A 25207-nucleotide genomic window follows, 5' to 3' on the forward strand; every position below is an offset into this window, starting at 1 on the left:
CCAACTTGAGGTCACTTGGGCACTTCTTCCCAGCCGACCACTCCAGGACAGATAGTTGTCTCTCAGCCCCTCCGTGTGAGGACTGTCTCTAAGACATGTTTCCCGATGCCTTGGGCATCTCCTACCCTTTCTCTCTTCTCCGGGGCGAGTTCGTCATTGACTCCCAAGTTCCGCCCAGCTAAAGCATCCATGGGGGTCTTTAAAGAGGGCTCGGCGTGCCCTTCCATTCTACCTCGTCCGATCTCCTGTGGCTAGAGAAGAAGCCAAGGAACCTGGGGGAGGAAAAACTCTTGACAAGCAGTCCAGGGGTTTAGGTTCCAGAGATGACCATCCCCATCACCCCAAATTCCCACCACTGTTCCCATACCTCCGAGTCTGAGTCCACCCAGTGTCCTACTCGTTGCCCTGCCTCCACCCCAGTTAGACAATACTGGCCGTGAGCAGCCCTCTCAGTCCGTGCTAGTGGCCTGGCCAGGCTCCTTCTGGGTGTCTGTGGGCTTCTGAAACCCTCCAGGGAACATATTCTGGGTCCTCTGGGTTCTCCACTGCTGTCTGGGGCTGGAAGCAGGACTGGAGCCTGGTGAGAAAAGCCATCAGCTGGGCAGTGCCATGATACCTGCGGTTCACCCGGGGTCTGTCCCCCACACACCCTGACCGCCTCACCATCACTGGACCAGGATGGCTTCTCCTCATCCGGCGAGAGTGTCTGTGGCGGGCTGGCCCAGGGCCTGGACAGGGAGAAGGCTGAAGCCTCGCCCCACAGTTCCTGCTGCTGCTGCCGATGGAGCTAAATGGAGAGGAGAAGAATGAAGGGCTCCCTCCGGCCCTGCAGCCTGAGGCCCAGCCCCCGGGCTCGGTGCAGAGGGTGCTGAAATCTCCTCCCCCACCCTCAGCTTGGAGCCTGTCCCTGGCTGTGCGGGGCTGTGGTTTGGTAGGAGTTTGCCTGCCTCACTCAAAGCAGAGCTGCGTTCCACCCCCAGCTCCACTGCTTGCCATCTGCGACCTCGAGCTAGTCACTTCACTTCCCCTAGCCTTAGGACCCTCATTTGTCAGATGAGGACAATGGGGCTTCCCTGGTGTTGCAGTGGTCGAGAGTCCGCCTGCCGATGCAGGGGACATGGGCTCGTGCCCCGGTCCGGGAAGATCCCACATGCCGCGGAGCAGCTGGGCCCGTGAGCCATGGCCGCTGAGCCTGCGCGTCCAGAGCCTGTGCTCCGCAACGGGAGAGGCCACAACAGTGGGAGGCCCGCGTACCACAAAAGAAAAAAAAAATGAGCAGTGACTAGCCAGTGGGCGGGTCTGTTAAGAGGATCCCAGGAGGGGAGTGCGAACACCCACGTGTCCTCGCATCCTCGTCCAGTGTCCCTCGGCACGAAACCTGCACCTTTCTTTCCCTTTCTGCCCCCTCACCCTCCCTTCGCCTTGTCACCAACAAGGGCCACCTCTTAGTTCCCCTCACCCTCTTCTGAACTGTGTTCTTTCCTGTTGGGTAATTCCTTACACTCCAGCCCCTCCACACTCTCCCTTTTGTTCAGCTGCTTTCTCCCCGCATTTCTCTTTCTGGCACCCCTCTACTCACCTGGTGCAGGTAAATGGCGCGGAGACTCAGCAGACGTAAGCTCTAGGAGCTGGGCCAGCTTCTGGCCCCCACTGCCTCCTGGGGACACACAGCTAGAACAGAGGTCACAGTGGATGAAAAAACGACAGGTCCCCCCGTCCCCACATGCCCCAGGGAGGGCCAGGCTTCGCCTCCCCTTTCTGATCACCCCCGCCCCCATGCCCCTGCACCCTTCTCCTGGAGGATCAGCCCCACCAGCCCTGCTCCCTGCGTCTCAGGCCCCCACCCCTCACCTTGAGTCCTGGCTCATTCGGGAAATGGAGGCCAGGAGGCTGGCCGTGGCTGCAGCTGGGCAGGGGGCTACGGGGCTCAGGTCCTGAGGGGGCACGAGGGTCTGCATCGAGAGGTTGGCCGGGAAGGCCTCCAGCTGGGCGCAAGAGAAGAGAGGGTCAGAAGAGAGGACAGGAGGGGAGGCGGAGGTCTAAGGAAGGCAGGAGAGCAGGCTGAGCTAATGAGTGGGTTAATACAAGAGGTGAGACAGAGGGGGGAGGGGCCGGGGGGGAGGGCAGCAGGGCAGGCAGGCTTGACTCACCAGAGGGGAGGAAGAGATGCTGAGGATCCCAGGGCTGGGGGCGCTGCGAACCGAGCTGGCGCCCCAGGCGGCTGCATGTTGTTGCACCCGGCCTCGAAGGTGCCCCAGGAACTTGGAGCTGTGGCTTGGGGGGCACCCTTGTGGATGAACCAGGGAGAACCTCATCAATGAGAGCTCAGCCTTCCCGTCCTCAGCCCGCTCAGACAGTGAGGCCTCTGTCTGTCCCTCTGAGAGCCACTGAAAGCAACAACGATGGTCCTTCAGGTGCCGCCAACAGCACTTTTTTTTTTTTTTTTTTTGGCCGTGCCACGTGGCTTGCGGGATCTCAGTTCCCCTACCAGGAATGGAACCTGGGCCCTGGCAGTGAAAGCATCAAATCCTAACCACTAGGCCACTGGGGAACTCCCGTGAACACCACTTTTATAGCTGTAGTGGGTGCCACCTGGGGTAGGCAGGACAGGAAACACTAGCCCCCATTCTTTCTTTCCAGGTGAACTGGAAAGAATGGGGACTAGCTCAAGAACACCCAGAAACACAGCCGCAGAACTGGACCTGGGTCCAGACTCAGCACTAAGATACGGCGTGACCTCAGTGTTTTGCCAAACCTGTTCACACTGGATACCAGGGCTGGCCTGACTCCAGCCCCGTCCACTGACCGAGACGTTCCCATTTATAGGTGTTACGACTTGCCGGGAACTCTGGTAGGGCTCTACACATGTCATCTCACGTAATCCTCATAGGAGTCCCACGCACCGTCCTCATTTGACGAATGAGGGCCCTAAGGGGAAGTGAAGTGACTAGCTCGAGGTCACAGGTGACGGGCAATGAAGCTGGGGGTGGAACCCAGCTCTGCTTTGAGTGAGGCAAGCGAACTCCTACCAAACCACAACCCCGCACGGCCAGGGACAGGCTCTTACCTGAGGGTGGCCATGGCGCTTCACATCCATAAGGGCAAAGGAACAGATGTCCCCAACCGCGGCCACATCTACAGCGAAGTGACGAAAAAAGTCAATGATCTCCAAGGCGCCAGGGCGAAACCAGAAGAGCAGAAACAGTGGGGCGAGGACAGGGGACAGGAGCTCCTCCGTGAGGGAGACCTGGGGAAGCAGGGCTGAGGCTAAGAAGGGGTTCTGAGGGCAACCAAACTCGCCAAGCAGGAAACCTCCAACGCAGTCATTCCCCGACGCCCGGGAGGGCCAGCCCTGAGCCCCTCTGTCCCCAGACACCGCGGGCAGCCAAGCCTCCTCCGCAGCCCCGCTACGGGCGTGACCCTCACCGCTCGGTATTGCAGCAGCCGCGCCATCTGCCGGTAAGAGCTGGTCCTGCCGGCAGGGCCGGTCTCCGGGAGGTAGTGCATGTGCGCCAAGGCCGCCGGCAGCGGGATTTGCGGCGGACGACCTTGGCCCTGCCCACCCGGAATGAAAGACCTAGAGGGCGGGATGGGGATGCAGAAGGGGCCTGCCGTTCAGAGGATGTGCGGCTGGGATGCAGGGCTGGGGGGCCACTAGCGGTGGGAGGGGTAGGGATGCGCGGGAGGCTCAGCCCCAGGACAGAGGAATGCCCCCTCCCCGGATATCTCCCCCATCGCACCTGGCCACTGGCCACGATCCCGAGCGCGGTCATGGCGGTGAGCACGTGCTCCACGTAGAGCACATCCTTGTCGCAGACGGTGAGCACGAGCAGCGCGGCGAAGAGCGCGCCGGCGAAGAAGACGAGCTGGCGGGCCAGCAGCGCGAGCACGGGCGCGGGGGCGCGCAGGAAGGCGGCGGCGGGGCGGGAGGCGCGGGCCAGGCGCGCGCGCAGCTCGTGCGGCAGCTCGTTGAAGTGGCGCAGCTGCAGGCGGGCCAGGAGGGACCAGCGGCGCGTCGCCAGCGCGCCGGGCTCGCGCCGCAGCAGCTCCGCGCGGCTGTAGAGGGCGTGCAGCCCCTGCCAGGCCGGCACCAGCGGGCTCAGCGCCAGGTTCACGGCCGCCAGCAGCAGCACCGTGCGCCGCCAGCGCGCGGCCAGGGCGGCCCGCCGGTCGCTGCGCTTGTAGGCGTCGGGCAGCTCCTAGCCGCCGCGGAAGAACGAGAAGGGCCCGCGGGAGAGGAGCAGATCGACGTTGGGCGCCAGGCCGCAGCTGAGAAAGGCCGCCCTGCCTCCCCAGGGCACGGCGCGGCGGGCCGGCAGCAGGCCCTTGTTGGCCAGCGCCACCTGGTAGTTGGTGTAGAGCAGGATGCGGTGGTGGGCGTCCAGCTCCGTCAGCGGCCTCGGCTGCATGCACAGCCCCCCGCTCCTCTGCAGCGCCAGGAGGCGGGACTGCACCTCGGCCCAGGGCACCGAGCTGAGCTCCTCCTGCGGAGAGGGGACGCCTGAGCGCCAGCCACCTGGATTCCTCTCCACGGCGATGCCCAAACTCCCCGTGACCAGAGATGCATCCCCGTCGTCCTCACCCAGTGTCTCTGGGGCACGAAAGCTGCCACCTTTCGCTTTCTGCCCCCTCGCCCCCCCTTCGCCTTGCCACCAACAAGGGGCACCTCTTAGTTCCCCTCACCCTCTTCTGAACTGTGTTCCTCGGGCCCCTGCCCCTCCTGAGGCCGTGAGTCGTGTGCTTCCCAGGAAGAGCTCATAAACCAAACTCTACATGTATCTGAGCTCAGCTCCGTAAGAGCAGGTTTTCCTGGCCACCGCTCGCCCCTCCCATGCCCGCAGCCCTACACATACAAGGTACATCAGAGCTGCAGGTAACATGGAAGTCTCTTTCCCGTTGGCCCGGAAGCCCCCAAACTTTTACCTCAGCATGCTCTGAGACACACACACACCCCCTGCCCCATCCCACTCCAACAGATTAACCTTCCTAAGACGGTGGCCTTGTCCCCATCGGGGTGGAGGCTGTCAGATCTCACTTGGAGCTCATCTGCAAACCTCATTTTAGCCCAGTTTCACCCAGCCTCCCCAGTCCAGCTTAGTCAAGTCCCTCCAGGCCAGCCTCTCCAGTCTATCCCAGGGTCTCCCTTTCCCCTGGAAGGAAGAGGAGAAAGAAGGAAGGAGACAGAGGGGTCAGGCACCTCCTGGAGGAGCAATGGTCCAGCTCCTCAGCTTCCCTGCCTCCATCCCCAGCCCTCGCGACTCTTTCCTGTGCTACGGCTTGTGCTTCCGTACTCAGGCGGGCTTTCGAGAACCTCTCCCCTTTGCTGCGCAGGACGGCTGCGTAAAAGGCTCTGCACTTCTGAGAGGAGCAGCCTTTGCGCTGTGCCTTAAAGAAAGAACTTGGGGGGCTTCCCTGGTGGCGCAGTGGCTGAGAGTCCGCCTGCCGATGCAGGGGACACGGGCTCGTGCCCCGGTCCGGGAAGATCCCACATGCCGCGGAGCGGCTGCGCCCGTGAGCCATGGCCGCTGAGCCTGCGCGTCCGGAGCCTGTGCTCCGCGACGGGAGCGGCCGCGACAGTGAGAGGCCCGCGAAAAAAAAAAAGAAAGAAAGAAAGATCGTGGGTACAGAGCCAGAAGGAGCATGAGCGAGATGGGGAGGAAAGAGCAAAGCGTGACCGGGGACAGTGAAGGGGCCGACGAAGTAGCTTCCTGCAAACAGGGGCCAGAAAGGGGGGTGGGCTCACTGACGGGGGCCTGGACACTCAGTTGCGGGCTGGCGGGCCAGTCTCCTTACTGCTGCCCAAAGATGCGCATCGCTTCCCCTGCCCCCCTCCTGCCTGGGGTTTGGAATGCCTCCCCAGCCCAAGCCCAGTTCCTCCTGCTCTGGAAAGTCAGGTGACTGCCCTTCCTCTAAAGACCCATTGTTTGGGCCACAAGCACGTGAATGTACGTCATCTTCCATAACCATCCACATCAACTAAGCTCCACAACAGGAAGGACCCTGTGTTCTAAGGGGCGGTACCCCACCTCCTAACATTATTCAGGGCCAAGGGTAGGTGTCTCTAAGGGCTTCTCCCCTCTTCCCAGTGGATCCTTCTGTCTGTACAGCTCCCTACTCCTTCCCACCCTCCGCCCCCTGACATGGCACGCCTCCACAGACACGCTCACCCAACTCACTGGGGTGGATGTGCAGGGCCTCCCTGGAAAACACCTGGATGTCCCAGTAGCTGAAGAGTTTGCAGACCGAGCGAAGCAGCTGGAAGAGCCAAAAGGTAGCCGCCAGGATCAGCAGGAAGACCAGCTGGAGCGGATCCTGTGCCGGGTGGGACAGACGGAAGAGAGAAAGTAGCGGCCCCATAGCAAGGGAGACCAGGCTTGGGGAGCGATGGGGGTCCTGGAGAGGGGACCCAGCCAGACCGGTGGTTCTCAAAGTGTGGGCCCTAGGGGTCCCCAGACCCTTGTGAGTGTCTGCAGAGTCAAAAGTTTTCATATAATGTTAAGGTTTTCTGCCATTTTCATTCTCCTTCTCCCAAGAGTATGCAGTGGCCTTTTCCAGAGGCTACGTGACATCACGGTCACAGTCGATGGAATGTATGTTTGTACATTCTTAGGAACAGCTTTAAGCTGTCCTCAGCTTTAATCTCTAACAAGGTGAATCTAGATAGGATTCTCATCAACAAAAGGTCTTGGGAGTTAGGTTCTCGATCAATTTTATGTGTATCAAAGGTGGCCTGAGACTAAAAACTTGGAGAATGGCTGATCTAAACCAAGGAACGAAAGGAGGGGAGGCTTTTGTCTTTGCCGGTTGCTCTCCCCCATCACCTCCCCCACCAGCTGTCACTCACCGCTGGGCACACTGGGATGAGGGTAGGATAGCATCTGACAAGGTCACTTTGCTGTGGAGCGACCCAGGTCTTGTTCGGTTTTTTGGTTGGTTGGCAAAGAGAACGCTGTAATCCACACAGCGAAGAAGGAAGGTTGTGAAGGTGACAATGAAAATGAATCGTCTGGGACGGGAGGGAGTGCAGTGATGAGGCCTGCGGGCTGGGAGGGCTCCTGCCCCAGCCTCCGGGCACCGCCCCCCCCCCACCCGGATTAACCCATCCTGCTGAGCCCCTGGGTTGCCTGGGAAGGCGCTGGAGGCCCAGAAGCAGCAGGCAGTACTGAGCAAGCAAGGGGAAGAGCTTGGGGTCTGGGACAAGCATCTCACCCCAGCTGGAAGCCATCCTCCGGCAGGATACAGGCAAAGCCACTCCTCTGGTGGTAGCTGTACATGCGGCAGGGCGTCAAGAATTAAGCCTGACGCATGATGGGCCTTTCCTGAGGACGCCGACTCCTCAGCCCCCAAGTCCCCAGCCCACTGCATCCCTGTCTCCCTGCCTCCCGTGCCCCTTCTGCCAGGCAGAGCACAAAAGGATATCTTGGTGAAGAAGCTGTCCGGGTTCTGGACGTGGTGCCAGGAGCCTGGGCACAGAGGGGAGAGCGTTGGGACTCACCTGCCTCCGTGCCCTCAAGCCTCTGCCAGAGGCCCAGCCCGGGGGACACTCTGGAACCCTGAGGCCCTCCCCAGCCCCTCACCTCGGAGCACTTCAGGCACACGAAGCAGGGACTGCTGCCCCTCCCCATGGAGGGCTGAATCTTGGGACCCCTCAGGGTCACAGTCCTCCAGCCTCTCATAATCCTGCTCAGGGATCAGAGGGCCTATCCGCAGCCCAGGAGGGTCCTGGGGGCATCGGCGTGGGGCAGGGGCAGAGTGGGAACCCCAGGAATGGGGAGCAGAGATGGGCATCATCACGGGCCGGGGCTGCGTGGCGGGGGTAGCGGGAGTGGGGAGGGTACTATAGCGAGGCTGAGAAGCCGCTGGGGCCTGCACCGCTGGGTAGGGGGGCCCCGGGGCTGAAGGAGGAGCTGAGGAAGGGGTGCTTTTTGTGTGAGGTGCAGGGGCCAGAGAGAAGTTGGAGACCCTCCCTCCCCCGGGTCCCCGACCCGGAGGAGGAGAAAGAGGAGGCAGTGGCACGGGGAGGAGGGGCACGGATCCACGCCCCAGCTGTCCCCTGGTCCCCACCCCCCGCCCATCTGCCTCACCATCAGGCCAGTGGCATCTCCTGAAAGCTTGGAAAGATGGGAGCTGCTGCTGTTTCCGAAGAGGTCTGCGTCGCTGAGCAGGGACTTCAGCAACCAGGACGGTGACAACAACAGCCCGGTGACTCAGTCGGGGCAGGCCTCAGGCGTCCCAACTCGCAGTCACCAGCCCGACCACCCACATCCCTTCCAGGGCAACCCGCGGCCAAACCTCTTAGGGCCCCGCCTCCATGCCTGGCAGGGCAATACCTGGAGAGGCAGGAGCAGACTAGCGGCAGATGGAAGGAGATCCCCACGGTCCCACCTTCAGACCCCCAGCGGACTTAAAGCGGGAGGCCAGAGAGCAGAAGCCAAGAACAAAGACAGAAAGAATCCTAGTTAGGATTATAGGGCTATGGGGCCAAGATATACATCTTTAGTTTCTTAAAACCTTATCTCAGAATAAAACAAAACAACTTATCTCCTCTCCTTATATATACACACACACAGAGTGATCCACAGAGAAGCACTTTAAGAAACACAAAAAGAAAAAAAGAAAAAGAAAACGGCTGCATGTTTTGCTTGTATGACAGTGCTAAGGAATGGAAAAGGGGAGACCGTCTGACTTTGCAGCCAGGGTGGGGGAAACTGAGAGGGAGCAAGTGAAGAGAGGAGAGGCAATTATTTTGGATGAGAGGTGGTTCTCGGAGCTTTTACAGTAGGAAAGTGGGGTTCCTTGGAAGCTCCAGTATGTTTGCTTATTTATCCTCTTGAAACCCTCTCTACCAAGTTCTGATCCAGTTTTGGGAGCCCCCTGAGATGCATCAGGGCTGACCCAGCAGAAGGCAGCTGAAGGTCAGGAATTTGGAAGGGCAGGTAATTTGGGTGCCCCAGGGACGAGCTGACTGAGTTGAGTTCCTTGTCGCCACCTCAAGGAGGAGGCGGAGGCCCAGGCAGCTGGTATGGTAGCTTGTCCAATGCCATTCTTGAGGCCCTGAATCATCAGGTTTCCTACTGAAGTCCATTCCTGAGGTGCTGACTCAGCCACCCATGTGTCAGGGCCTCCAGGGCTTAAGCCCAAGCGCTGATGTAGGGACCGGTGTCCAAGACATGGAAACAGAGGAACAGAGTACATCCCAGATTGCCCACTGGAGGAACTTAGAGGAGGAACCTGTGCTTCCTTCCTGGGAGGGGAATTGTCATGGTAGCTCAGGACTTGCATAGTTTTATCCCCGAGCAGGAGGCAGAGCTATGAAAACAAGACTCCTGGTGCCCAAAATGGAATCCCACACTGCAGAGGGGCTAGGAAATTCCCATGATCTCTCTGAGACACCTGTCCAGATATGTGGGGTTTCCTCTGGTCTCTCCCCAGCCTCACTCACCCTGATATTCCACCATACTCACTTTAGGACCCTCCCATACAGCCTCCTCACCCAGCCCAACATCAGACTAATCCTGACACGTTTTCCTACCCAGTTTCACTCCAGATTCATCGATGAACAGCCTCCCTACCACCGGCCCCAATTCACGTCAATTTATTATTAAGGACACTTTTCCCTGCCAGGCATTAGGAGGGGAAGGAGGGGACGGATGAATGAGACAGAGCCACTAACCAAAAGGAAGTCACAGCCCAGTGGGGAGGCAGCTATGCAAACAAGTAATTACACAGAAGAAATAACTAAGAGTGAAACAGAGGTGTAAGAGCTGTGCGGTGGCAGCTTCAGGCAGTCAGCCTAACTGCGGTAGGAAGGCATCTGTGGGGGAGATGGATTTAGGGTCGCGCCAGCGGTTCTAAACCATTGAGTAGGGGCAGCTTATCAGAATCACCAGGGATTTTTTTCCCCAAAATATATGTGGCTGCCGTCCCCGGAGCTCTGACTCGCCTAGGAGAGCGGGGTGGGTGGCAAAGCACGTGCACATGTTTTGAAAAAACTCCAAACGGTTTTTTTGTCCCTTAGTGTCCCAGAACCAGCGGTCTACACTCCCTGGAGACTCCGGAACATCTAGAGTCCGCCAGGAGCGCCCATAAGAGAACGACCCGGAGGTCAGCAGCTGACGCGTTACTATGGATACCCCAGGGCGGGGGACGCACTCTGCACACCCTCAAAACGTCACCCCAGAGCCGACTCGGACGGCGTGCACAGGGGAGGGCCCGCACGGAACTGGGGGCGGGAGACAGGCGACTCTCTGCAATCAGTCCCAGAAGGGGGGCTAACAAGGTTTTCTCCAATCACAGCTTGCAATGAAATTGATGCTTCTTTCCACCAATCATCGCCGAGTCGCGAGGGGGTTGTCGGGATGGGGGCCGGAGCCAACATGGAGCTCTCAGTGGAGTAAGGGTGAAGCTGCTGTTGCCGGCTGCTCCTTTTCTACCCCCACCATGTTGGTGCACTTATTTCGGGTCGGGATTCGGGGTAGCCCCGTCGCAGGCAAGCCACTACTATCCCTCCGCTTCCAGACATTCTCGGCCGTCAGGTAAAAAGGGACAAACCTACTGGGAGCGCGGGCCATTGACCTGCCGGCAGGGCGTGGGGACCGCCGGGAGATGGAGTCCCGGGCTCGCGCAACGCCTGCTGGGAGTTGTAGGCCGGCCCGGCCCGGGGTTGAATGTCACTCCCCCGGGGATTGGCCTCAATTATTTACAGCGAGACCTAGGTGCCAGCAGGAGGCTCGGCGCGTCTGTATCTGCATGTGTGCTGGACGGAGGGGGCGCTCTGGCCGGTGACCACGCTAGGTCTCCTCCCACCAGCGGGCGCCGTGCTGCACAGGTGTCGGGCCCCCGTTTCCGGCCCCAGTCCTCGTTCTTGGAATTGGTCTGGCGATGTGGACAAAAATTATTAGTGTCCGGAGACATTTAGTATTGCTGTTGTTCCAAAAATTCAGTGTGAACTGAACAAAAATGGTTACTAAATCGGGATAGTTTCAGCAGAGATAGTCAATTTGGTAACGCGTATGTATGTGTTCTTGTATGCTCTATACACGTTCGTCTCAAGAGAGAAAGACACAGGTGGGAAACGAACATGTACCCTGAAACTGCCACTCCGCTGTAAATGCTTTATGAGAAGCGACTGATGCCTTTCTAATCCTGGAGTGAAGAACCCGAGAGCCAGGCAGGCAGCAGATTCGTAGGGGCGGGTGGATGTGGGCTTGTGTCCTTTGGAAAGCCCGTCTGACTGATGGAGGGCGAGATGGGCGGAGCTGCAGCTAGAAGTACGGGTGCTGGGAAGTAATCTGCCAGTTCTTGGCAGTGACCAAGCACTGCTTAGACCTTAGTTTGGAGAAGATGAGAAAAGCTGGAAAGTGGCCATGGTAAATTATTAAAAGGCTTGAAAACAGCCCTTAGGAAAAGAGTAAGGGTGTCGATGTTTTTTACCCAGAGCGAAACTCCAGAAAAGACATCAAACAACGTTTTACTATTTGTGTGTTCATAGTGTAGTGTTTTTAAAACGTCAGGTCACAACACAATAGTTCATAAAGTGAATTTAGTGAGTCTGAAGCATGTAAAAGTGAATATAATGGAATACGTGTTAAAAACAAAGTAGGGGGACTTCTCTGGTGGCGCAGTGGTTAAAAATCCGCCTGCCAGTGCAGGGGATATGGGTTCGATCCCTGGTCCGGAATGATCCTACATGCCGCGGAGCAACTAAGCCCCTGCACCACAACTACTGAGCCTGTGCTCTAGAACCCATGAGCCACAACTACTGAGCCCACATGCCACAACTCCTAAAGCCCGCATGCCTAGAGCCCATGCTCCACAACAAGAGAAGCCACCGCAATGAGAAGCCTGCACACCGCAACCAAGAGTGGCCCCCGCTCGCCGCAACTAGAGAAAGCCCACGCGCAGCAACGAAGACCCAATGCAGCCAAAAATAAATATATTAATTAATTAATTTTAAAAATTAGGGAGGGAATTCCCTGGTGGTCCAGTGGTTAGGACTTGGTGCTTTCACTGCTGGGGCCCGTGTTTAATCCTTGGTGGGGAAACTAAGAACCTGCGAGCCGCACAGGACAGCCAAAAGAAAATGAGGGCAAGTACTGTTTTGTGAAGCATTTCGGTTTTCTGTGACATTGTGCCGGATCGCAAAGTAAAACATATTTGTTACTGTTGCACAGTAAGTCTAAAGCTTTGCAAACGCTGCAGCAGCGAGTCAGGGCAGCTTGTTCTGCATTTCTAATGAGAGCATGTGCTGGACACTGTTATGTACCAGAGCTCTGCTAAGTGCTGGGGATACAGTGGTGAATAAGATAGGGCTTCCCGCCATCAAGGAATATACGGTCTAATGAGGAAGAGGGGCATTTACAGAGGGCAGAAGGACATTGAGCTTCTCCGTTTATATTTTGGATAGATATAAAGTACACAGTGGAAGACAGGCAGGTGGATGGGGTCGGGGGAGGTGTAATATAGAGTTGGCAAGAAGCCCAGGCCTCCCTGAAACAAGGGAAGGATGAGATGGAGTGTGTAGTTAGGAAGGTCTGGAAATATGAAAGGCCATCATAGTAAAGAAGAAACCTTTCATCTATTTGTTTTCATCAATAATCTCATTTGGATCTTTGATCGTCCTACCATATACTCTTGGCCAGATAACTTATGCTTCTAACAGGCCTCCCTATAGCCACTCCTGTCATTCTCCAGCTCACTCCCCTCTGCAGTGATCTTTAAAATGCAATCATGGGGACTTCCCTGGTGGTGCAGTGGTTAAGAATCCGCCTGCCAATGCAGGGGACACGGGTTCAATCCCTGGTCCGGGAAGATCCCACATGCTGCGGAGCAACTAAGCCCATGCGCCACAACTACTGAGCCTGCGAGCCACAACTACTGAAGCCCGCGCACCTAGAGCCCGTGTTCTGCAACAAGAGAAGCCACTGCAATGAGAAGCCTGTGTACTGCAAGGAAGAGTAGCCCCCGCTCGCAGCAGTGAAGACCCAACACAGCCAAAAATAAATAAATTTAAAAAATTTTTTTTTATTAAAAATATGCAATTATGATTATGGTCCTCGTTGCCCTCTCAAGTCCAGGTGTTTTAAAAGGACGGTAATGGCTCCCCCCACCCCACCCCCACCCTCCAGCCTCCAGCCTCAGCAAGCTTTGTCGTTAGTCGTTTGTATCCACACACACACTAAAGCTTAACTACCGCAGCGTAGTTACTCGGTCTGTACCGTTCACCCCCTCTTCCTGTTCCTCAGAGCAGAGCACTGATGCACAGCAGGCTGCGGCCCTACGTTGCCATCTGCAGGTACCGAAACTGCAGGAAAGGGGTGATCTTGGCCTATCCCAAGATGACAAGATACGCTATTCGGATTTTATTTCTTTTTCTTCCTTCAGCTGACAGAGAGGGAGTCTGTCACCCTTTCCTTCCTTGCCTTGTCACATACGCACTCAAGGCCAGGAAGGAGACAGGGCGATGGGGTATATAATAAGCTTCCGACCAGTGGTCGAGACTTGGGTGCGGGCCTGGCCCTGCCACACATAACCTTGGGCTCATCACACATGGCAGTATAGGATGAGCCTGGATTCTGGAGTCAGACAGCAGGGCTCCTCTCTTGTCCTAGTTCTGCTGCTTGGGGACAAATGATTTCAGCTCTCAGCCCTGCAGGATGTTTTCATCTATCAAGTGAGAATACTGGCCTCTCCCTCCCAGGGATGTGAGGATCAAACAGAGCGGACTGATGACTTGGTGAGGTGGGGGGGCACTGTCCCTCTCTGAGCTGCATTCACTGGGAACTTCTGTGTTCTCCACTGTAAGAGGAGCGCCGTCCAGCTCTGATGTCCTGTGATTCTGAGAGAGCAGGGGTTGGAGATGGTCACTGGCTGGGGCCCGCCGTCTGAGAGACGAGCCAGGGAGAACACCTTTACCACTCGATTGCTTTCCACCGGGCGCGTTCATCTCAGAAACCGAGGTTGCTTAAGAGCCGCCCTGAGAAGGGCAGGGTGGGCCGTTGGGACAGGAGCTGCTGCTCTCCAGAGGGCTGAGCCAAGAGCTCGGCTGCTTTGTTGTTCAGCTGGGGGCCAGCTGGGCCCTCGAGCCCTCAGTGCCGTTCTCTCCCTGCAGGTCCCGCGATGGCCGCCCCAGCTCCTGCCTCCTCAGGGCCGTGGCCCGGCTGCAGCCCCAGCTCCAGGCCGGCCTCCCTCGAGCTCCTGCAGCTCCCGGCCGCAGCCCCTCTGCCTGGCTCTGGGTTGGGGGAGTCCTCCTGGGCCCCGTGATCCTGAGTAAGTGCCCCCGCCGTGGCCTTGTGGCCCTCTGTGAGGCAGAGGCGGCCCCTCCGGCCCGCTCCGGACCCAGTGCCGTGGAGCCCCGCTTCAACTGGAAGCTCTTCTGTCAGTTTCTACGCCCCCATCTGCTGGTCCTGGGGGCAGCCGTCGTGGTGAGGTCTTCTCCCGCCCCGCCCCACGCCAGGGACAGGGAAGAGCCCAGCCAGGGGTTCGCGGAAGCCCCCGCCAGAGCCGCCTAGGGACAGCTTTCCTGCCTGGCCGAATCTCAGAGGAGACCTCGGGAAGCAGCGGGGCTGGGGGTCACCAGGAGAACCTGCACAGGGCAGCTGGGTGAACAGGGTCCAGGGGTCCCCTGGGGCTGGCAGCTGGGCTTTAACTCTCCGAAAGACACAGGAGCCCCCAAAGTGTGGGCAGTAGTGGGAGACGAAGGGCCAGGGGTTAGGGAAGAGCGTGGTCCCCCTGTAAACGTCTGTCTCCCACCCCCCAAGCTGGCACTGGGCACAGCACTGGTGAATGTGCAGATCCCCCTGCTTCTGGGTCAGCTGGTGGAGATCGTGGCCAAGTACACGAGGGACCACGTGGGCAGCTTCCTGACTGAGTCCCGGAACCTCAGCACCCACCTGCTCATCCTTTACGGCCTCCAGGTACAGCAGAAGGGAGGGCCTGGGGGCCGCCAGCGGAACCGCGCGGGCGCCCCTGAGGTCCTGGCTTCTCTCCCAGGGCCTGCTCACCTTCGGGTACCTGGTGCTTCTGTCCCGCATCGGCGAGCGCATGGCTGCGGACATGCGGAGGGCCCTCTTCAGCAACCTGCTCCGGTACTGCCAGCCTCGGGCTGTGGGGTGCAGTGGTGGCGGGGACCAAGCGGCCCACGGGGGGTAGGGGGGTGCTGGTGAATGTCTAGGGGCGGGGCCTCATCCTGAGGTCGTGTCTCCCTCTTCTCCCCCACCCGCTGCCCCCGTGTCCCACCGCCAGACAAGACATTGCTTTCTTCGATGCTAAAAAGACAGGGCAGCTGGTAAGCCGCTTGACGACTGACGTGCAGGAGCTTAAGTCGTCCTTCAAGCTCGTCATCTCCCAGGTCAGCGCCCAGGCGCCCCCACGCTCGCCCACACGGGCACGCTCCCTAGTGCGGATGCAGCAGGCCAGTCCTGCCCGCCCCGCCCCCTTGGGCCCTGCGCCCAGGCTCATGCCAAAGCGAGAAGCCTGCTGTCTGGTGAGGGTGCGGGTGAGGGAAGAGGGACGTTCACAGCAGGAGGTGCCACGGCAGCGTCCGGGGTCGGGACAGGCTGTTTCTCTCCTGTTCTGAAATCCTACCTCCCCGGAAAACCGTCCCAAGAAGGAAGGCTCAGACAAGAGCCTTTCCTGGCCCAGCTTGCCCAGAGCAGAATCACCACCTTGCCCCCAGAATGCCGGGCACGCTGACAGGAGGGGGAGTGATGGCTTTCTGCTCTGTGCCTGATGTCCTCTCCTCTTCCCCCAACGTTGTCACTGACCCCTAGCCATCCCTGGGTGGCATCACCAGGCAATTCTCTCTTTATTTTTTGGCCGCACCTCATAGCTTGTGGGATCTTAGTTCCCGGACCAGGGATTGAACCTGGGCCCCGCAGTGAAAGCACCAAGTCCTGACCACTGGACGGCCAGGGAATTCCCCAGGCGATTCTCCTTCTGTTCAGTTTCTAGAGCAGAAGAGAATGAAAGTGGGATTTGTCCCAGGGGAGGATGCCTCGGTCCACAGGCATTCTCTTCACGCCTGCTCATCAGGAAGGGGTTATGCTCTGTGACCAGTGGACTGTCGGTTGGCCTCCCGGGGGTCAGACCTGTGGCCTTGGCCTTGTGAGTAGAGAGCTAGCTGTAGCCAGCTGACTCTTGCTGAGTTCCCCACATCATGTTGCTGATGCCAGACAGCCCTCCTGTCTGCTCCCCAGGGACTGCGGAGCTTCACTCAGGTGGCCGGCTGCCTGGTGTCCCTGTCCATGCTCTCCACGCGCCTCACCCTGCTGCTGATGGTGGCCACGCCTGCCCTGATGGGTGCTGGCACCCTGATGGGCTCAGCTCTCAGAAAATTGTCTCGCCAGTGTCAGGAGCAGGTACCAGCATTCCCGCCCGTCCTCCTCTCTGCCCTGTACTCCTCTGTCACCCCTCCGTGTCTCCATCCCGGCTCCCTGACTCCTGGACTCCCCGCAGGTCGCCAGGGCAACGGGTGTGGCAGATGAGGCCCTGGGCAACGTCCGGACTGTGCGAGCCTTCGCCATGGAGCAGCGGGAAGAGGAGTGAGTGCCGGGCGGGGGTGGAGCCCAAAGCGGTGGCAGGGGGGCGGCCTCCCCAGATGCACCTCCCCCCACCCCGCGTCCCAGCCTGCCTGCTTCCTGAGGGCTGGGCTCGGCTTCTGTCACAGACGCTATGGAGCGGAGCTGGGGGGGTCCCGCTCTAAGGCAGAGGAGCTGGGCAGAGGCATCGCCTTGTTCCAGGGGCTCTCCAGTATCGCCTTCAACTGTGAGTGAGCGAGGCCCCGCCAGGGGACCTGGGCTGTGGCTTGGGCTGAGCTCGGAGGAGCGAAGGACGGGTCCCAGCAGGGCGGGCGACGGGCGGCTCTCCACCTGCTCGAGGTCCTTCGCATGTCTCTCGAGGGCCAGTCAGCCGGCCTCTGGAGGCTGCTGCCTCCGGCAGGCAGTGGGCAGGGAGGCCCAGAGTCACAGCCGAGCCGTGTACAGCGCGCTGCTGGGCCGCCCCCAAGGGAGCCGTGGAGGTGCCTCCAACCCACTCATTGCCAGATGACGAGACAGAGGCGGAGACCACTCAAGTGACTTACCTAAATTCCAGTCAGTTGGGAGCACAGCAGGGACTGGCACTGGGGACCAGCACGTGGGCCAGGCTCTGTCCTCTGCCCTCCTCTGCTTCCTCCTTGAACCCCTGTCCTTGCCCCACTCAGGCATGGTCTTGGGCACCCTGTTTATTGGGGGCTCCCTCGTGGCCGGACAGCAGCTGACGGGGGGAGACCTCATGTCCTTCCTGGTGGCCTCCCAGACAGTGCAGAGGTGAGTGTGGGGCCGTTCCCTTTCCTAAGGAGCCCAGCTGGGCCAGGGGCCGGGGGTGCCAGTCTGCTGCGGGGACAGCTACCAGGTCCCCTGGAGAAGCTCAGGGCTGGGGATGGGGAGCCCCTGCCTTGGTCCAGAGCCCGCTCGGGGCTCCCAGCAGCCCCTGCAGCCTAACTCGCTGACCGTACACTCAGAAACGCAGTTGCCATCTTCACCTTCCAGACAATTCTTCAATGAGCCTTTTTTTGGGTCCTTTTTTCTTTTCTTTTTCTTTGGCCACACCGCGTGACATGTGAGATCCTAGTCCCCCGACCAGGGATCGAACCCGTGCTCCCCGCGGTGGAAGCACAGAGTCTTAACCACTGGACCACCGGGAAGTCCCAAGCCTTTTTCTTTTTTTTTTTTTTTTTTTTTGTGGCTGCGTTGGGTTTTCGTTGCTGAGTGGGAGCTACTCTTAGTTGCAGTGCACAGGCTTCTCATTGTGGTGGCTTCTCGTTGCGGAGCACGGGCTCTAGGCACACAGGCTCCAGTAGTTGTGGCTCGCGAGCTCTAGAGTGCAGACTCAGTAGTTGTGGCGCACGGGCTTAGTTGCTCCGCGGCACGTGGGATCTTCCCGGACCAGGGCTCGAACCCGTGTCCCCTGCATTGGCAGGAGGATTCTTTTTTTTTTTTTTTTTTTTTTGCTGTATGCAGGCCTCTCACTGTTGTGGCCTCTCTCGTTGCGGAGCACAGGCTCTGGACGCGCAGGCTCCAGACGCACAGGCCCAGCGGCCATGGCTCACAGGCCCAGCAGCTCCGCGGCATGTGGGATCCTCCCAGACCGGGGCACGAACCCATGCTCCCTGCATCGGCAGGCGGACTCTCAACCACTGCGCCACCAGGGAAGCCCGACACGCTTTTTAAGAGCTGGCCTCCCACCCTCTGCCTGACCTTCCCCTGCAGGTCCCACCCTGCTGGCTCACTGTGTCCGCGGCTCCGCAGATCCCATCTGCCTGCAGGCACCAGAGCTCCCCGCTGGCACTGCCCAGGGTGGGCCTCCTCCCCTCTCCTATCCCTTCCAAGCTAAGTTCCTAGCAATACCACGTATACCAAAACACATAAAACATAAATACGCGTTAGATAAACAATTACAGTAAATATGATAGAATAAATAAATTGAAAAGTGGGGGGCTTCCCTGGTGGCGCAGTGGTTGAGAGTCCGCCTACCGATGCAGGGGACACGGGTTCGTGCCCTGGTCCGGGAAGATCCCACATGCCGTGGAGCGGCTGGGCCCGTGAGCCATGGCCGCGGAGCCTGCGCGTCCGGAGCCTGTGCTCTGCAGTGGGAGAGGCCACGACAGTGAGAGGCCCGTGTACCGCAAAAAAAAAAAAAAAAAAAAAAAAGACACATTAGATAAACAATTACAGTAAATATGGTGGAATAAATAATTGAAGAGTGAAGACCTGTGTTACCAACCAGCCACGTCCAGAAGATAGAACATCAGCTCAGACGCCCCTCTGGGTCCCTTCCTCGTTATTCCCGATGCCGACGGTCCTTGTGTCATGGCTCTGCCCCGTGTCTTACCACCTGTGCGAGTGTCAGCCGTTTCTTCCAGAATCCCTCACCATCGGCCTTATTAATATTGTCCTGGGCAGAATGGAGCTAAGCTGGAGGCAGGCAGGTAGAAAAGACTCCCTTTCTCAGCCCCAGACCCAGCATTCCACAAAGACCAGATACCACCCATTTCTGCTCAGTGCTTCCTAATCTGGGCCCATTGAGACCCTCTCTTGTCCTGGGCAGCCTCACCCCTCCTTCCCGCAGGCCCAGGAACTAATTTCTGGTGGCCTTGGGACTAAGAAGGTCTGGCTGTTCTGAGGCGGAACTTGGGCCGCCCCCTGCTGCCCCTCCCCCGGTGCTGACCCGGACGAGCACCACTGGCTCCCTTCACAGTCACCCCACCGTGCTCCACGGGGCAGGGGCAGAAAGTCTCCCCCGGCGGATGGCAGCCACCCGTCCCAGGCCTGGTCCCGCTCCCTCAGACTCGCCTTGCCCTGGGCCCCCTCCCCTTTATGGCCTGCGTCCAGACCCTTTCCTTTCCTCCCCGCTGCACTGTCTAGCCAGTTGGCAGAACTGTGTCACAGACTTCAGAAAGCCTGTCTCGCAGGCTGCTAGGTGCTAGGTGGGGCGGCTTCCCCAGCCACAGGCCTCAGGCGCGGACTAACTTGCTGTCCTGGCTCTTCTTGGGAAGTTCTCTGGGCGTTTCCTTGCGGGCTCCCCCCCTCCCCCACCCCCGGTGCTGGGAGAAGTGAGATCCTGGGGAGTCAGTGTTGCCTCCTCTTCTCTTCGAGAAGAACCCGCATGCACAATCGGAGACGCACAGTCACGGGCTGGCCTGGCCCGTGACTGAGCCGGGGGCCGGTGACTCAGGAGTAGTGACTCACCGTCCTCCTCGCAGCCGGCAGCCCCGCACGACGATGAGGAGGTGACCCACCATCTGGACAGATGGACACTTACCCCTCTGCTCACACAGGGCGGAGCCCGTGATGACATGTCTTCAGGGAATTTTGAGCTCCCCCTGTGGTCTAATGTCTTCTGTTTCCTTCTTTCTCTAGAAGGAGTAACATGCTTTTTTCCACCTTCCTTAGCCCTTGCTTCCCCCGGGAGTGGACAGCGCTAGGTCTGACCCCCTTGGTGGGCCTCACAGCCCCTCCCTGCAGGCTGCGGGCAGCGTGGAGTCCGGCCCCACCGCGCCCTGCGCCTGCCTTCCCTGTTTCCTCCCCGGAGCCCGGCCCTCAGGTACCGATGACTGTCAGCCCATCCGGGCCAGGAGGGAGCGTGGCCCTGAAAGGAGAAGTTACTTGCCAGGAGACCTCCCCGGTGGTGCCGGATTCCAGGGCACCTAGGGCCCCAGGTTTTGGGAACTACCTCTGCGTTTGGCTTCCGGCCGCCTGTTTCCTCGCCTCACCCAACACGTCCCCCCACGCGGCTGAGACCCAGACCTGCCCCTCTGGCGCCAGCCCACCTTCTCTCAGGCCCTCCTCGTCCCCCTCTTTCAACCCTCCTCTTTTACTCGCAGGTCCATGGCCAACCTCTCTGTCCTGTTTGGTCAGGTGAGTGGCAGAGGTGGGTGGGTCCAAGGATGTGGACGTGGTACCTGGGCTGGAGTCCCGTCAGCCACTGATGTCACTTGTGTGCCGTGGGAATTGGGTGTCCGGCGGAGGGGATACGACAAGCCCCTCCCTGCCGCCAAGTGGGAGTCCAGGAGGTGCTGCCCATTCCCTGGGACCCCATGCCTCACTCACACAGACTTTAACCCCCCTCCCCAGGTGGTGCGGGGGCTCAGTGCAGGCACCCGGGTCTTCGAGTACATGACCCTGAGCCCGTGCATCCCACTGTCCGGGGGCCACTGCATCCCCAGGGAGCACCTGCGCGGCTCCATCACCTTTCACAACGTCTGCTTCAGGTTAGCATCGGTGGGTGCGGGGGTGTTTCTCTGCGGGTTGAGGGCAGGAGAGGGAGCCTGTCTGGGGACCTGTGGGTCAATGTCTCCCTCTAAGTAAGCCCCCCTTGCGGGTACAGGGAGACTTTGGGAGGGACCCGGGCAACAAGGGGCCAGGAACCCGGTCTGACTGAGGGTCTCTTGGTTCCTCCCAGTTACCCCTGCCGTCCCGGCTTCCAGGTGCTCAGAGACTTCACCCTCACGCTGCCCCCGGGCAAGATTGTGGCCCTGGTGGGCCAGTCCGGGGGAGGTAAGAGGAGCCTGCCACCCTCCCACCTGTGACTTCTCCCTGTGGGAGCCACTCAGTGTGGAAGGAGGGGCCCCCACTGCCACCGGGGGCGTCCCTGTCCCGGACATGCTCCAGAAACCCATGCCCCCCTCCCGAACCCCCAGGAAAGACCACCGTGGCTTCCCTGCTTGAGCGCTTCTACGACCCCACGGCGGGCATGGTGACGCTGGATGGGCAGGACCTGCGTACCCTCGACCCCTCCTGGCTCCGGGGTCAGGTCATTGGCTTCATCAGCCAGGTGCCTGCTTCTCTCAGTTCCTGCGGCCTGGGCCCCTCCCCCTTCCCAGCCCCGTCACCTGCTGCCCTCCTGGGGGCACTGGGGGCGAGCTGGCTCTCTTCACCAGTCCCCAGCGTTCACTGGAGTCCCAGCGACTGCAGCTCTGCCCTTGGAACTCTGTTCCTCAATGTAAAAGGCCCAAGCAGGTGGAAATGGGGTGGCCGTTTTAGGATCCCTGGGTTCTGTGGTGTCCAGAAGGTCTGGACACCCACACGGTGTTGCCGGGCACTGCTGGTGGCTCACCCACCAAGCGAGGCCCCGCAGCCCCGCTCTGAAGCTCTCAGCCCCACTGCTTTCCCAGCGAGGGTCCACCTCCCCCCACCCACCACGTGTGGATAGAGGGCGCCCTTTGGGCAGGAGAAAGCCAAATTGTAAAACCCTTCCCTGCCCATCTCTCCAGAGAGGGGGCACCCTGCCGGGCCAGCTGGCCTTGCTCTCCCAGCCGCCTTCCCGCTCCCTTTCCCGAGGGGCTCCGTGCCACGCAGGAGCTCGGCTTCTCCCCCCTTTGATGGACCTCTCTGTGTTTGACCTGTAACTTTGAACTGCCCCTACCTGCCCTCCCAAGTGGTCCTGTTCTGGCCGAAACAGCTTCTCCTGATGCGCCCCTCAGAGGTTCAGGGCAAAATCAGAATGTTTCCGGTGGACCCTCCACCTCCCACCCCCAGGAGCCAGTCCTGTTCGGAACAACAATCATGGAGAACATCCGTTTCGGGAAGCTGGACGCCTCCGACGAAGAGGTTTACGCAGCTGCCCGCGAAGCCAACGCACATGAGTTCATCACCAGCTTCCCCGAGGGATACAACACCGTCGTGGGTGAGTTCAGAGACCGCATCCTGCTGGGGTCCGCGGGGCCCACATGCGAGGCTGGGATCCGGGGGGCAGGAACATAGTCACAGCATCGGGGAAGACCAGGCAGCAACCATGGCCGAGTGGGACAGAGGCGACTCTGTGGGGACGGGGGAGACGAGGCCCAGGCGGGCTGCGGGGACAGGAGCGTGACGGAGGGCAGGGGCACAAGTGATCCGTGACGTGGGGACTCTTCAGAGCTCGCCACGTCAGCTCCCAAGACCTGACCAGAAGCAAGGGGGTGTTACCTCCTTGTAATTGTTTATCCTTCAACGAAAGGTGCTCCCCCTGGCTCTCCGTAGGGGTGGGTTTGGTTGAGCCAGCCTGTCTGCTGACTTAGCCAGAAGAGGGCTCTGGTGGTTCTGACCGGTGCAGTGTTGCAGTGCCACTCTGGAGTCTTCGCAGTGCGGCCTGCGCTTCGTGTGCTCCTCTCAGAGGCCTTTTCCAGCCTTTGGGCTCATGTTCATCGTCCAGGGTCTCTTGGCTCTGTTGCAGAATGTTCCAGCATATCTCACGGCACAGGCCTATCCAAGGCTCCCACCTCCTCTCGAAACCTAGTCCTGAGCCTGGCTGAGCTTAGCCTCCCGAGCGGCGCCCCCTCTGTGGGTAGCCGGCCTTCGTGCTCCGTGTTACTCACTGCTCGGACTCCTGCGGACCCCGCCCTGACGGGAGGAGCCGGGCCCACTCCTCTCTCGCGCACGCGCCTTGTACCCCTGACCCCTTGCGCTCACGGGCTGCCCGGGGCTGCAGCCTGCCCCCCTGCTCTGTGACCGCAGAGTCCCCTGAGGCTCTCTTTGGCAGCCAGGCTGCCACCTCTGCTGTTCTCTGTGGGCATTTTGGACCCCAATATGGTCTTCCCAGAATGCCCAGGTGGGTTTTGAATCCCACTGTTCTGCCACCCCCTACCCCACCGCAGGAGTCACATCTGGATCCTGGATGTCCCCACAGCAGCAGAGAGCCAGGAGGCCAGGAGAAGGCAGCTAGCGCTGCAGGGCCAGGGCAGGGGGTGGGACCCAGGCCCGTCATGGCTCCGAGCCCCTGCCCTGGTGTGTGGGTGGAGCTCAGCGACACCTCTGGGCATCACTGAGCCCCGCTGCGTTCACGACCCGTCATCGTGTGAGTGCCTGTGCACGTTTGCACGGGGATGTGGGATCGTGTTGCCGCCAGGCATCACCCCTGCCCTCAGAGAGGCAGGACGAATGCGCACAGGGCCAGGGCAGGGCCCTGAGGGGCCAGGTGGGAAGTGCCAGACGGCCCCGGTGACCATCTGCAGGGCCGCCCCCGAGTGCAGAGCTGAGCGCCACTTCAGGCCCCCGCCCTATCCCCTCCCTCCCCAGGCGAGCGGGGCGCAACCCTGTCTGGTGGCCAGAAGCAGCGCCTGGCCATCGCCCGAGCCCTCATCAAGCAGCCCTTAGTGCTGATCTTGGACGAGGCGACCAGCGCACTGGACTCGGAGTCTGAGAGGCTGGTGCAGGAGGCCCTGGACCGCGCCAGCGCTGGCCGCACCGTGCTGGTCATCGCCCACCGGCTCAGCACCGTGCGTGGGGCCCACCAGATCGTCGTCATGGCCCACGGCCGGGTCTGCGAGGTCAGCTGGGGCCCGGGGAGCAGGTCAGGGGGCTGGCACGGCTTCAGCCACGGACACAGTGGAACGGGCGGCTCAGCTGAGCTGTGTGAGGGTCTGGCCTGGCCCTGGGGCCTTGGGCTCATAGTCTGAAAGCAGCACCCGTGTGGATTCAGGAGTTCCTGCCCTTTGATAAGCCCTGGCCTCTCGGGGCCCCAGCTTCTTCCTCTGTCCCCTGGGGTGGGGCAGTGAGTAGAGCTGCAGCGTGGCTCCCAGGATCAAAGGGGAAAGTTCTCAGAGAAGCGTTCGCTGCTGGGGGAGGGGCCCAGGGGCTGAGGCACAGAAGAGGCCGCACCAGGGATCCTGATCAGGGCCCAGGCAGGAGCAGCCCAGAGGCTGTGTCTGCAGCAGGGCTTGGGGGCTGTATGGGGCCCGGCTCACAGCCCCCTGGCCACTCGCGCTGGGCGAGGGGCACTGGGCCCTGTAAGAAAGACAGGGGGACCCAGATGCTCTTCCACGATCTAGCTCAGCTGACAAATACAGATGCGCCAGTGGCAATCCGTAATCAGCTGTGCTTTGGTTTCATACTCGCCTCAGGACTGACGCTGGCTTGGGTGAAGCCGTGCCCAACGGCTCATAAGTAGCTGGCCCTCCAAGGGCTCTGAACTCTGAGCTGGGTTGGGGTGACCGTCTGCCCCTCTTCCTCTCTCCAGGTGGGGACCCATGAGGAGCTCCTAAAGAAGGGCAGGCTCTATTCGGAGCTCATCCGGAGACAGGCCCTAGATGCCCCGCCTCCTGAGACGCCCAGGGGCCATGGGAAGCAGCACCCCAAGTCCTGAGAGGTGTGGTCACCGCCGTGCATCCGTGCCCAGGGCCAGGGCTCAGCTCGGGGGGTATCCCGGGCACCAAGCCCCCAGGAGGGCCAGCATGCTGGGCTGGGGGCTACTGCCATCGCTCCCCTGCTCGCAGCGAAACCCGGGCCCGGCGCCGGGCTGGGGGAGGTTGGGTGCGCTCCTGCCAGAGCTGAGAGCCTTTGGCTGCACGGCGGGCCCCTGCTCTGTCCCCTCCCTTTGCCAAGCCCTCCCCGACCCCTCTCCCAGCCCTGCCGAGCCTCCCCCTGTACCCGACAGGCTAAAGGTGTGCAGGCCGCAGCTGCAGGGAATTTTCACAAGTCAGCACCGGGGGTGGGAGTAGGGACTCGCCCCAGGATTCATCCCACACCCGTACCAGGACCTCGGCCTCCTCTGCAGAATCCCGACAGGCCTCTCAGGGCCCTGCAAGAAGGCGCCCACCCACTGAGCCAGCCCTTCAAACCCTCAGCCCACATCTTGAGAACAACTTCCCTTCCTTCTCCTTGTGCCTTTACACAGTCCTTTCTCTAGATTTTGCCCTCCCCCCATCTAAACAGGACGGGGGCCTAAGAGGCCCCCTGGCTCTTGGGGATGG

At 60.2% G+C, this 25207-nt stretch overlaps 2 protein-coding genes across 2 annotated transcripts; one reads left to right on the forward strand and one right to left on the reverse strand.

The window, feature by feature from the left end:
• Positions 1–449: 449 nt before the first annotated feature.
• On the reverse strand, positions 450–9458 carry ATG9B (autophagy related 9B). The gene is given in 15 exon segments (XM_065883624.1): positions 450–577; positions 664–787; positions 1580–1604; positions 1606–1671; positions 1852–1985; positions 2151–2387; positions 3068–3247; positions 3427–3587; positions 3749–4501; positions 6177–6312; positions 6835–7006; positions 7210–7271; positions 7417–7463; positions 7578–8168; positions 9443–9458. Coding segments are annotated over 15 exon segments (2832 nt in total).
• Positions 9459–10440: 982 nt separating this feature from the next.
• ABCB8 (ATP binding cassette subfamily B member 8) lies at positions 10441–24600 on the forward strand. Its single transcript, XM_065883625.1, has 16 exons — positions 10441–10535; positions 14111–14423; positions 14760–14915; positions 14992–15086; positions 15244–15349; positions 16197–16358; positions 16456–16541; positions 16667–16764; positions 17201–17306; positions 20363–20396; positions 20613–20749; positions 20941–21035; positions 21179–21312; positions 22017–22164; positions 23535–23785; positions 24475–24600. Exons 1-16 carry the CDS (start codon positions 10441–10443, stop codon positions 24598–24600), a joined length of 2142 nt encoding a protein of 713 aa, XP_065739697.1.
• Positions 24601–25207: the final 607 nt, after the last annotated feature.

This window comes from Phocoena phocoena, chromosome 9, assembly GCF_963924675.1.
Source record: "Phocoena phocoena chromosome 9, mPhoPho1.1, whole genome shotgun sequence".
In the NCBI taxonomy this organism is placed as follows: Eukaryota; Metazoa; Chordata; class Mammalia; order Artiodactyla; family Phocoenidae; genus Phocoena; species Phocoena phocoena.